General features: G+C 48.2%; 1 protein-coding gene across 1 annotated transcript; it reads right to left on the bottom strand.

Moving 5' to 3' along the window:
• Nucleotides 1-2,922: 2,922 nt before the first annotated feature.
• On the bottom strand, nt 2,923-13,086 carry CIAPIN1 (cytokine induced apoptosis inhibitor 1). Its single transcript, XM_032977586.2, has 9 exons — nt 12,978-13,086; nt 10,179-10,371; nt 8,761-8,910; nt 8,148-8,224; nt 7,863-8,046; nt 7,291-7,367; nt 5,420-5,532; nt 4,436-4,514; nt 2,923-3,969 (listed from the first exon to the last, which is right to left on the bottom strand). The coding sequence occupies exons 2-9, from the start codon at nt 10,336-10,338 to the stop codon at nt 3,856-3,858; spliced, it is 954 nt and encodes a 317-aa protein (XP_032833477.2). The 5' UTR covers nt 10,339-10,371; nt 12,978-13,086; the 3' UTR covers nt 2,923-3,855.

Below are 13,086 nucleotides of genomic sequence, written 5' to 3'. Positions count from 1 at the left end.
CTCGGACCGCATTCGTGAACATAAAGCAGACCTTAAACACGGTAGGACCAACACCTTGGCCGTAGCAGATCATTGTTCTAATTCAGTAGGCTCACATGCCATTGACTTTTCCAAGACGGAGGTTCTTTGTAAGCCATCTGGCTTCCATGAGAGATTCGTTCATGAGGCTATCCACATATACAAACACAGAGACAATTTCAACTGAGAAGATGGATTCTATCTTAGCAATCATTGGAAAGATTTGATAAATCATTTCAGTTCTTGATTGATTGTTCACGCTTACAGTGCCTTTCAGACAGCATACATAAAAACAAATTTCGTCTCCCCCCTCCTCTTTTCAAAAAATAGATGGACTAGTCCTGGCAAACTGCCATCGTTGCGCGTGACGCAAACGTTATTTTTATATATATAAATAAATATGCCGTTTTCAAAATAAATTTATGCAAACCGACACACCTGATGATGACCGTTTGAGTTATGGTCGAAACGTCGTGAGAATTTTTTATTGTTTTATATATATTTTGTTATTTTGTTGTTTCTCTTCAACGTGACTTTACCGAAAAAACTAAGAATATGAATTACTGCAGTCACGAAAGCTTTAAATCAAAATTTAAAATATAAAATAGTTTACTTTTATTATTTTGTTTCCCTTCTACGTGACTTTACCGAAATAACCAAGAATATACATTTCGATTTTAAAGCTTTCGTGACTGCAGGGATTCATATTCTTGGTTCCTTCGGTAAATTTTCTTGCTGTGGTTTTCACACCTGCTGATGATGATTGCTTGTGTTGCAATCGAAACGTCGTGAGAATTTTATTGTTTTATTATTTTATTATTACCCTTCTACGTGACTTTACCGAAAGAACCAAGAATAACACACATTTGTTTTTTTCATGTTAGTGTAGTATCCGTTCTTTTGCCATTAAAAACGATAGTCCCATATAAGTGTTAACATTTTTTTTAAAGCACCCTGTTCAGTAAACTCGGACGCGTAGCCGGTTCATCCTGTCCACTATCTCCCATCGCGAATCCTTGCGAAGGGGTGGATAGGGCCGAATTTTTTTTAAAAAAACTGTATTATGAATGATATTGGTCGTGTTAAACTGAGAAATAAGAGAGACTGCGTTTGTGTTTCGTCCTCCGGAGAAGTTGAACACCACGGGGGCTGGGTGGTTGTGAAACGACACAACTTTATTCATACCCGTCAACTCATTATCAGTGCCCTATCTTATTACAGACAACTTCAGCACCGTATTGGTCACCCCTCGCCACTTATAAATCTCAACGTTCATCCTGCAAAGTCCCATCGCAAGGGAGATACACAAATAAATAACATTTTTGCCCGTATTGAAACGGCTCTACGCTGTATGGACCTGAAAACTCAATTTCCCTGTACAAGAATACGGGGTAAACCATATGGGTTGGCAGGGTATGCCATTGCCTTCTATTAAATAATGATTTAAAAAAAAAACATTCCTCGCTACCCGAAGCTATTAGCAGAGTGCACAATTGCACGTGTAATGCATCACAGGCGAGCTGACACCGGCTCCAGACGGCAAAGTGGGTTAAACGAGACAAGGGGCCGTCCATAAATGACGTCACACGATTTTGGACGATTTTTGACCCCCCCCCTCGTTACAAAAAGTCAGACCCCCCCCCCTCAAATATGACGTCACAAAGCTCTGCCTCCCCCCCCCAAATAAATAAAACATGCTTCAAATCGTTTTAAACTATTGCCATTGTAGTGCGTATTTAATGTGGCGCTGCACTCTGTTGTAGAAAACATTTATTAAAGTCTATTTTATGAAGTAGAACGTGTTGTCTATATTTATTTAAAGTTGCGAATTTTGATGTGACGTCACATTTCTCAACCCCCCCCCCCCCTCATCACACATCGTCACAAATGTCTGACCTCCCCCCCCCTAGGTGCGTGACGTCATGTATGGACGACCCCCAACCAGGAATTTCCAACGATTGAAAGTCCCCTTGAGCCGAACCATCTTTTGAGAGCCCTTCTCTACTCCTATTGGGGCGATAATTGGGCACGGGAATTCAACGCATAGCAATCATCGCCCCCTAATGCAAAGCAAACCTGGCAGGATCATCCTGAAATAACGTAATGCGAGACTCCGTGGTGCTTGTTTTGGGTAACAAAGCGTAATAACATAATTCTATATTTTGTTTGTCATTTTATCCCCTTCACACATCTCTCGACCTGACCTATACTCGCAACCACCTTACATCACCTCACAGTTAACACAGGCGAGGGTTGGTACGAGGCAACTAAAGTTGGTCCACCTCGGTATCCGGCCTGCCTTCGTCTCACCGGGTACTCATTTAAGGTCAAGTCGATGTAGGGAAGGCCCAGGACTAGTTCAGAGATTCGTCACCGCCGTTAGGCCCAGAGCAGGAATCAAACTCAGGGGGTCAGGTTTGTAGCCCAGTACACCAGTCATTTCGCCACCACCAGGGGCGGAGCCACGGGGGGGGGGGGGCTTAGCCCCCCCTGAAATTTTGGGAAAGTCGGTAATCGGGATAACCGGATATCCGGCTGCTGCAAAATGCTGCAGGCTGCCACCTCGTGCTGCCCTGCTTGAGCAGCAGCCTTTTGAACTTATCAAACTTATTAGCCACATCAGCTTTCGTGACAGCAGTGATTCATATTCTTGGTTCTTTCGGTAAAGTCACGTTGAAGGGAAACAATAAAATAATAAAATATATTTTTATTATTTTATTGTTACCGAAAGAACCAAGAATACCAATAAAATGTGTTTTATACATTTGTGGCGCCCATTGGAAAACATAAACACTGGATATCTCAGAATATTGAAGTCAGCCCCCCCCCCCCAAGTCAAAATCCTGGCTCCGCCCCTGGCCACCACTCACCCGTACGAGCCACAAACATGCACAAACGCACGCATTCAAGATCTCTATTTTATTTGAGTGGGCACTTTTTACATCACGAGCAAAGCATGTAGCAATCGTCGGGCCTTGCAACGAAATAACTTGCATTCGAATTATTCGCCGATCTGGTGAACTCGAAAATATTTTCCAAGGCGTTTGCATGGGGACCGGCATTTGGGGAACCCTGGTGGGCATAGCCGGGAGCTGGGGTAGGAAACACGGCTGGGTCCACAACACAATGTGCAATTAAATTCGCGTCCAAACGTGATCGCATCTCGAGACGCTGGACGGAATCGGTGAACATTTGATAAGAGTTGGTCATATTCAGTGTTTGGCTGCGATAAACTTCGACGTGATAAGCAACTTCGTTGAGCTATCATTTGTGGCTAAGTCATGTCTAAAAAAAGAGCTAGATCGCTCAGTGTTTTATTTTACCAGGTGAGGCCCACTCAGCCATATAGCTCTTTTTCAGAAGCGACCTCGCCACAAATGACAGCTCAACAAAGTGCCTATCATGTGGAAATGTATCGCGAGCCAAATACTCTAAACCTGGTAACATAAAAAATAGTTTAGTTTAGAAGAGAGAAGTTTTGAGTAGCCAATTCAACGCCTAAAGATGTCCCGCAGCGGCGCGTGGTGGCGAAAGCTCGAGAGAAAAAAAATGCTTTTGAACCCAGACTTGACCAGGGACAGGGAAGCCTGTAGGTCTCTATGCAAGCCTCTCCGTAATTCTATGAGTCTCTGCGCTGGTCTATGGATCTCAATGCGAGTCTACGGATCTCTTTGCGACTTGATGAAATTCGATTTGGAATTTCATCGCGTTTAAAGATCGATCACACTCTCAAAACGCTGCAGAAAATCAGCTGACATATTTCTTTGACAGAGAAAGGGTGAGGCAGTCATTCACAAGGTAGATGTAGTGGTTGGTGGCCGAGCCTGGGAGACGTGGTCAGACGTCCGGCGTGAGCTGGCGAGTAGAGAGCGACACCTTCTCTCCGGGCTTGAAGGGCGGCATGCCCAGGTAGGGGCAGCCTGCACACCTGAAGGCATCGCCCAGGTAGCACTGCACACCCACGTGGGGGGGGGGGGGGGGGGGGGGAAATTATCGAGACAATTCCCCCCCTCGCAACTTGGTGTCGGGATGCATCTGTGTGTACGTGGGTGCGCGCACGTGGGTGTGTAACGTGAACGTACAAGACGGTGTGTACGTGTACGCTGTCGCAGTACAATGTGACCAGGATGTAACCTGGGTCAGAAACATGATATTCCCATGCGATGTTGTGTGTGTCTGCTGCTAGCGCGCGACAATGTGTGTGACGTGACTGCATTATGCTGTGTGACGTGACTGCGCAACACTGTATGTGTAACTTGACTGCACGATGCTGTGTGACCTGGCTGCGCGAAACTGTGTATGTGTGACGTGACTGCACGATACTGTGTGTGTGTGACGTGGCTACGCAACGCAGTGTGCGAGACGTGACTGCGCGACATCGTGTGTGCGGAAGCGCCAGCAGTTGGTGCTTACGTACGCTGCCACAGGACGACTTGGGCAGCGCCGGCTTCTGTTTGGTCGCCTCCTGCTCCAACTCCTCAGCAAGGCCACACGAGCTGTAGGTTGCGGGGGACGGGGGGGGACACAGACAGCGGCGTCAGCGCTTGTGGTCACATTCGAGAATGACACGAAGACTTTGCGAGCACATCCACGGTGTGACATGCGCGGGCAGGCAAGATTGCGCGTGACAGCTGCGGCGAAGCTTATTCGGCTGTTGACAGCTTGCTCGCTAGTCTCAATGTTATCTCCCTCGCCTGGTGTGCAGGAGGTCGTGGGTTTCATCCCGACCCGGACTCCTGTATATTTGGAGTTTGCATGTTCTCCCCCAGGTCACGTGGATTTCTATCCGGTTCCTCGGGTTTTTCCCTCCACATTTAGGAACGTGCGCTTTAGAGTATATGGCTGCTATACATTTCCACTTGATAAGGCACTTCCGTTGAGCTATCATTTGTGGCCAGGTCGTTTCTGCAATAGAGCAATTAGCTCGGTGGGCTTTACCTGGTAAAATAAAAAAAAAGTGCTCGGATTGATCAGTCGGCATTGGATTAACTAAATTCCACGGTACACGGGGGGCAATTGAATAGGAATCTTCAGCAAGCAATCATCACTGGCAACGGTTGCCGCAACATTTTTCCCCATCGTGAAAATATAGCCGCCCCGAGTGTGGACAAATCTGATCGCTGCTCCCCCTAGTGGGCGAATGGGATAGGAACTTCCACTCACATCGCAGCCGATTGCCACATTCGTTGCACACAACTCCATTGCTCTCTGCCATCGACATTCCCCAGTTGCGACAGTTGCCCAGAGCTGTTTGTCTTGCCGGTGAAGATTGTCAGGAACAATTCACACGGCAGTGGGTTGACAAAAAGGCTGCAGACACGTACTTCTGTCCATGAGACTGCAGATTATTAGCCATGTAATGTGCATCCCTTCACGCCTCCACCGTGCGTGCTTGCGTCACCAGTTCTTGCAGGCTCGCTTCTTGCCGGGCCCGCAGCTCGGCGCCTTGAGCTCCGAGGGATCGGGCCGCCTCAGGTCCTCCTCCTCCAGCAGCTGATCTGAGTCGATGAGCTCCTGTGGGCGCGACGCACGGGGACATGAGGATGCAGCGAGGTGCACGGGACACACACACGCGTGTGTGACAGCGAGTGGCCTGTGTGTGTGTGAGGAGCGGTGGCCCAGTGGTTAGCGCGCTGCGTTACGAACCTGGCGCCCCGAGTTCGAGTCCTGCTCACAGCCAACAACGGTGACGATTATCTTAACCGGTCCTGGGCCCCCCCCCCCTAGGTCGACTCAGCCTCTAATGAGTATCTGGTGTGATGTATAACCATCAGCACTGGGGAGACTAAGACGTCCAGATGCGGTGCTGGCCACCCACCCCGTCGTGTGCCGTATCGGCCTTCATAGGTGCTCGCTAACAGCACTTGCCCCAAATGTCTTTTAAGGCTATAGGGGGGGATCTTTGTGTTTGTCTTGTGTGCGGGACACACAGAAGCGTGTATGTGTGTGAGAGCTATGCATGAGCACAGTGCTTAATGTGATGCACTACACACCCGCCAAACTGAGTTCCATTCATGGCCAACGTAAGTGGTGGAAATCTGAACAGTGCGTTGGATGAGGCTTGTGAAGGAGGCTGGTGGTTATAACTTATTTCTGTGTTTGGTTTGTTGTCCTTCCCCCGCACCTCCGATTAGCATGGTTGGCTATGTACGGTGCGAAAGAAGTTCAACATACTCAGTTTCAAGGACAATGCATATATTATCAGTGTTTTTTGTTTGCATTTTGACCACAAGTATTGTGGTTAATGCACACATGATTCCTTGTAAAAAGGTTTCAGTTTTGTTACCAGGAAAAAGGGGGAAAACCCTATTATTATATTTTGGTACTGGCAAAGGAGGTCTAATTATGTAACTTCAACATACTTGCATACATACAGGTGGTGCATCTGCCAATCATTTTAACCCACAAAACCTGGGTCTGTTCCTTGACCTCCTGCCAGCATGACTTCGACGCTTCACATGAAGCTCATAAAGCCAAATGGAAGTCACAAAGTAACAAAACACCTCCACGTGAAAGAATTGACGGGGAAGATCCCTGGCTTCGATATTCCATGAAGGTCATGGGGCCAACAAGCCTGTGCCGCATCCTCACACAAACCATGGCATCAGCAGATACTCGACGATGATGCACAAACAGGAAATACAAATCTCTACCGTCAGTGTGCGGAGACCATGGTCACCACCCAGAACAGAACCATAAAATACATAATGACTTAATGCCAAATTCACAACTATGAAGGAGGCTCCATCACACCAATGGACCACTTCCGCTACTCCTGAAGCAATCATCTGACTCATCAACCTCCTCAATGTCAAATTGTGGCCGTTGCTGTACATGAACATCAGCCATACGAGGAAGAAGATTAACGTAACTTATTATTTTATTTTATGAGACCTCCTTTGCCAGAAACAAGATATAGGAATAGGTTTTACCCTTTTAACTGGCACAAAAACTGACACCTTTATTCAAGGCATCATGTTTGCAATAACCACAACAAAAGCAGTCAAAATGCAAACAAAAAAAAGCTGTCTCGGGTGTGGACCAATCAAATTCAAGGACAGTGCATATTATTATCAGAGTTGTCTTTTTTGTTTGCATTTTGACTGCTTGTGTTGTGGTTTTTGCAAACATGATGCCTTGAATAAAGGTGTCAGTTTTTGTGCCAGTTAAAAGGGTAAACCCTATTCCTATATTTATTGTTTTATGTTAATCTTCTTCATGCCGGTGTACAGGGGATCCTAGTCGCTATTTACACGTCAGTATCTGCCTTACAATGTCATCGTCGCCCATGTCGTTTGCAGAGAGAGCCCACACAGCTGCTGCCTTGGGGTCGACCTTGCTTGGCTTGTCTTCACAGCAGGCAACAGACCACACACACGCACATGTCACACACATGGACACACACAAACATACAAAAACACATACTCACAAAATCACGTGACCCCGTTATTATCATGATTTTTTTCACTTGTTTACCCAGGAAAGCGTCCTGCCAGGTTTGTGCAGCGATGAATGCTATGTATAATCCCATTTGAGCAATGCGAGTAGAAACATGAAGGGATGCTTTACCGTGTGATGAAAGAAAAACGAGAGCTAACAGATGAGAAAGCTGCAAAGACGTTCAGGTTTGGGACATGAAAGTGAGAAAAGATAAAGACAAGAACCCCAAGAGACGCAGATTAGTGGTCACATACACGGACATTACGACTCCGCGTGATGTCATGAAGTTTCTACACGTGACACTACGACAACGTGGCCCGCCAGCAAGCCCTCGCTTTGTCACGTGGCTCGCTGTGGGGAAAATACGGCGGAGGAGGTCCCGGCCTGGGATGTGTAGGTCTCACCGATGGGCGCGGGGTTCGTGCCAGCGTGCGTGCCGGCTCCCAGCGTGAGCTGAGCACTCGAGCCGACCTCGAACTGCGGCTTGCGCGCCGTCACACGGCCCCGCAGCAGCGACCCCGAGAGGTCAGGGGTCAGCAGCTCCATCGCCGCCTTCACGTCCTCGGCGGACAGCGGCTCGGAGGCGACCTGGGCAGGAGACGCACGCCCAGCGAGACGCGGACCCCGTGAGTGGACGTCTTAGATGGGGAATGGTCAGCTGAGACTCTGCGAGGAGTGAAAGCACTGACCTCCGACACGTCCACCAGTCCCGCGAGCTTCAGAGCAGAGGCCAGCCGAGTCGCGGTCCGCACGGCTGCCACGCCGTCTGTGGATGGAGGGGAAGGCCATGCAGGCCACACAGTGTGCAACGCTCAGCTTAGTTTACAACAATGTCAACTCCCCCGCTGGATGAAGGCCTCCTCCAGCTGTGTCGGTCACAGGAATTGTTTGACCATACTTCACCACACCTATCAGCATGGATTGGTGAAAGGGGAGCTTTTTATCTATCTTATTTGATTCTCTTGATTGATGCATTCATGTAACTTACTGTTATTTCTAATTAATTATATTATTCATATTAGACTGCGAAGTGCTTTGTGGGATCTTGATCCTGAAAGGCTCTGTATAACTGTAATGTGGTTGTTGTTGTTGCTGGTGATGATGGCTTACCGGTGATGACGAGGATGGTGGTGGTGGTGATGATAGCTGCAACGTTGTGGCGCTGAGGGTGGTGGTGGTGCATGGATGGTCGTGGAAGCGTGTGCGTTACCACGCGCCGCTATAACTTCTGGTAACGATGCCTTAACGGTGAGGGTGGCGGTGCTGGCGGTGCCCGGGTGGTCGTGGCGGCGCATGCGTTACCGCGCGTCGCTATCGGCTGCACCAGCTGCAGCGTCCCCCCAGGCTTGAGCACCCTGGCCAGCTCCGCCAGCGTCTCCTCCCCGTGCACCAGCACGGAACCCGGCAGCACCCCGGCCAGTGCCACGTCAAACCGCGACGCCTCATGTCCCGCTACGCAGGGACAAGAGGGGGACAACGAAGCTTCGCGAGACACCGCCAGCCCAGGGCTCGTCAGCAGCTCTGCTTTGCGAGCTCGCAAATGTCACAGAATTGCGGGTCAGAGGCGGTTGGTTTCGCGCCAGTCAGACACTTGTGATCTGCAGTCAGATCATTGACTGCACCCGGCGAACAGCTCATTTCTCATAACAGAGAGTACGTCTGCAGTTGCTTGTGTCTTTTTCCCCACATGTAGTACTACATTCACTTGCGGGTAACATACATTTGTATTTAAAACGGCCAGCGCATGCATGTCTTTAAGACTTTCTACGAAGGGTTTATTATCGATACTGTGTGTGATGGGGTATCTGTTCGAGTGTATTTGTGAAAATGAGGGCCAATTGCCGTGACAGACAATCCCCAAGGGGGTAGGTAAGAGGAGGCCTAAGAGCAGATGGTGGGAGTACAGATCTATAGGTCTCGGTGCGAGTCTATGGATCTCTATGCGAGTCCAAGGCCAGGTAATGGGATACTGTCAGGGCAGATCTTTAAGGCTTCATATGAGCTGTGCAGTAGAGATCTGGCTGACGGTATAACACTTTTTCAAGGGTTAGTGGCATCATCACCTTTGGCCATGATAACACCTTGATATTGTACTATGTGTGTATGCGTGTGAGAGTGTATATACGTATGGGAAGTGGTAGTGTCGTGGATAATAGAGATTGTTTTGGGTTAGATCGCATAAATAGTACGGGTCGTCACGTAAACAGAACGTGCCAATTCGTCACGAGTACAGCACCACCGGTGTGTTGGAGAGCCAAGCCACAACATTTAGAATCTGAGTACGACGTTTCGCCAGTAATTACAACTAGCTTCATCAGGCGACAGCCAGATCTGTTGGTCGCGAAAGCCTACGTGTTAAACTGGTAGTGTAGTGGTTAGCACGCTGCGCTACGATCCCGGCGACTAGAGTTTGGTTTCCCGCTCACGGCAAACACCGGTGACTATTAACTGAACCGGTCCTGGGTCTCCCCTAGGTAGACTCAGCCTCCAATGTTGTCTCCCAAGTGGCGATGGTTACACATACGCTTTTTCGTGAGCCGTTCCGGCCTTCATAGGTGCTGCTCGTCACCAACAAGCAGTCGCCACCTCCCCCCCAAAACCCCTCAACAGTTCGTTCAGGCGACACGGTGGTTGGGGGGGGGGGGGTGGAAATCCTTCTCCTGGTCTCCATATATACTCAGCACAGGGCACCCCTGTCTGGCGTGCGTCGGCTTGCTCACACTGGGCCAGCATGTCCACGTTCTCCACCGCCACGGCCCCCCGAGGCCCCACCGCTGACCGCAGCTCCTCGGCGGCCTCCGCCACAGCCCCGGGCAGCACGGGCGCGGCCCACAAGAGCAGGGCCTGGTCGCCGGCGCGCACGGCCCACCGCTGCGACATGGCTGGGGCCTCTCCTCTGAGCGGGCAGGCCTCCTGAGTAGGGGATGGGCAGAGCGGTCAGCCGTAGGGTAAAGCGACGTTGGGAGTTCAGGGCCTACGGATTGGCCGTGTTAAGAGGTAGGGTGGTGGGCCTTAAAGGAGGGGCGGGGAACGTCCGGCCCGTGGGCCGTATGAGGCCCGCGAAATAATTTGGTCTCTGGCCCTGCCGAGGCCACCGCGGGCGGGACTCGAAATTCAACAAATCTAGGAGCAAACCTGAAAAAGCAGTTGCGAGTAGCAACAGCATCATCGATACCAGCTAACATCATCAATACCAGCTAACATCAGCTAACATCATCGATACCAGCTAACATCAGCTAACATCATCGATACCAGCTAACATCAGCTAACATCATCGATACCAGCTAACATCATCAATACCAGCTAACATCATCAATACCAGCTAATATCAATACCAGCTAACATCAGCTAACATCATCGATACCAGCTAACATCATCAATACCAGCTAACATCAGCTAACATCACCAATACCAGCTAACATCAATACCAGCTAACATCAGCAAACATCATCAATCCCAGCTAACATCATCAATACCAGCTAACATCAGCTAACATCATCGATACCAGCTAACATCAGCTAACATCATCGATACCAGCTAACATCATCAATACCAGCTAACATCATCAATACCAGCTAATATCAATACCAGCTAACATCAGCTAACATCATCGATACCAGCTAACATCATCAATACCAGCTAACATCAGCTAACATCATCAATACCAGCTAACATCAATACCAGCTAACATCAGCAAACATCATCAATACCAGCTAACATCATCAATACCAGCTAACATCATCAATACCAGCTAACATCAATACCAGCTAACATCATCAATACCAGCTAACATCAGCTAACATCATCAATACCAGCTAGCATCATCAATACCAGCTAACATCATCAATACCAGCTAACATCAATACCAGCTAACATCATCAATACCAGCTAACATCAGCTAACATCATCAATACCAGCTAACATCATCAATACCAGCTAACATCATCAATACCAGCTAACATCAGCTAACATCATCAATACCAGCTAACATCATCAATACCAGCTAACATCAGCTAACATCATCGATACCAGCTAACATCATCAATACCAGCTAACATCATCAATACCAGCTAACATCAATACCAGCTAACATCATCAATACCAGCTAACATCAGCTAACATCATCAGTACCAGCTAGCATCATCAATACCAGCTAACATCATCAATACCAGCTAACATCAATACCAGCTAACATCATCAATACCAGCTAACATCAGCTAACATCATCAATACCAGCTAACATCATCAATACCAGCTAACATCATCAATACCAGCTAACATCAGCTAACATCATCAATACCAGCTAACATCATCAATACCAGCTAACATCAGCTAACATCATCGATACCAGCTAACATCATCAATACCAGCTAACATCATCAATACCAGCTAACATCAGCTAACATCATCGATACCAGCTAACATCATCAATACCAGCTAACATCATCAATACCAGCTAACATCAGCTAACATCATCAATACCAGCTAACATCAGCTAACATCATCAATACCAGCTAACATCAGCTAACATCATCAATACCAGCTAACATCATCAATACCAGCTAACATCATCAATACCAGCTAACATCATCAATACCAGCTAACATCATCAATACCAGCTAACATCATCAATACCAGCTAACATCATCAATACCAGCTAACATCATCAATACCAGCTAACATCATCAATACCAGCTAACATCATCAATACCAGCTAACATCATCAATACCAGCTAACATCATCAATACCAGCTAACATCAGCTAACATCATCAATACCAGCTAACATCAGCTAACATCATCAATACCAGCTAACATCAGCTAACATCATCAATACCAGCTAACATCAGCTAACATCATCAATACCAGCTAACATCAGCTAACATCATCAATACCAGCTAACATCATCAATACCAGCTAACATCATCAATACCAGCTAACATCATCAATACCAGCTAACATCATCAATACCAGCTAACATCATCACACGCCTCGCCAAAGAGAAGCAGTTCCAGCCCATCATCACATTAGGGGGCGAGTTCATTAAATGTCTGACCAAATATAAACAGGCTAATTTTTAAGTTGATCATTTTGTATGGCCCGCTGAATATTGTTTTATGGCCCTTGGCAGAAAAAAAGGTTCCCCACCCCTGGCCTAAAGCGTTGGTTGTTAGTGAGTAGTTGGGGAAGGGCTCCGTTTGTGGCCGTCAATGTTTAGGGGTAGGCGTCAGCTAGGCTTAGGCAACGCGAGTTAACGCCGCATTGAGATTAAAAGACGAAGATCCTCCCTTGATCCGACTGTCGCGGCCAAGTGCTGTGAGCGGGCAGCACCTACGAAGGCCGAACCCGGGACACGCGAGGTGGCCAGCACCACGCCCGGCCGCCTTTGTCTCCCCGAGTGGCGACGTTTTATACACCACACCCGGGGTACTCGATTGAGGAGGTCGAGACGATCTCGAGGTGGACCAAGGACCACGTTTGAGATGATCGTAGACAAACGCGAGGAACAACTGTACATACCACGCAGAACGAAACGCCGCCCGGCTTCTTCGGGAATAAACTTCTACGCTTTCACATTGGAAGACGTCTTCCGGGATGAGAAGGCATCCGCCGGAATCGGAAGATGATT

Source organism: Petromyzon marinus, chromosome 63 (genome assembly GCF_048934315.1).
Source record: "Petromyzon marinus isolate PM22_M1 ecotype Great Lakes invasive population chromosome 63, UKy_Petmar_22M1.pri1.0, whole genome shotgun sequence".
Taxonomy (NCBI): domain Eukaryota; kingdom Metazoa; phylum Chordata; class Hyperoartia; order Petromyzontiformes; family Petromyzontidae; genus Petromyzon; species Petromyzon marinus.
Note: the sequence above shows the minus strand (reverse complement) of the source record. Positions and strands in the feature narration are given on the sequence as shown.

Bases quoted from the DNA above. Each gene is read 5' to 3' on its own strand.
- CIAPIN1 (XM_032977586.2), bottom strand. From the start codon at position 10,338: ATGTCGCAGCGGTGGGCCGTGCGCGCCGGCGACCAGGCCCTGCTCTTG. The intron at 8,911-10,178 runs GTGAGCAAGCCG...GTCCCTGCGTAG, and splicing joins CGTGGACATGCTGGCCCAGT to CGGGACATGAGGCGTCGCGG. The intron at 5,533-7,290 runs GTAAGGCAGATA...TCGCGCCCACAG, and splicing joins ACATGGGCGACGATGACATT to GAGCTCATCGACTCAGATCA.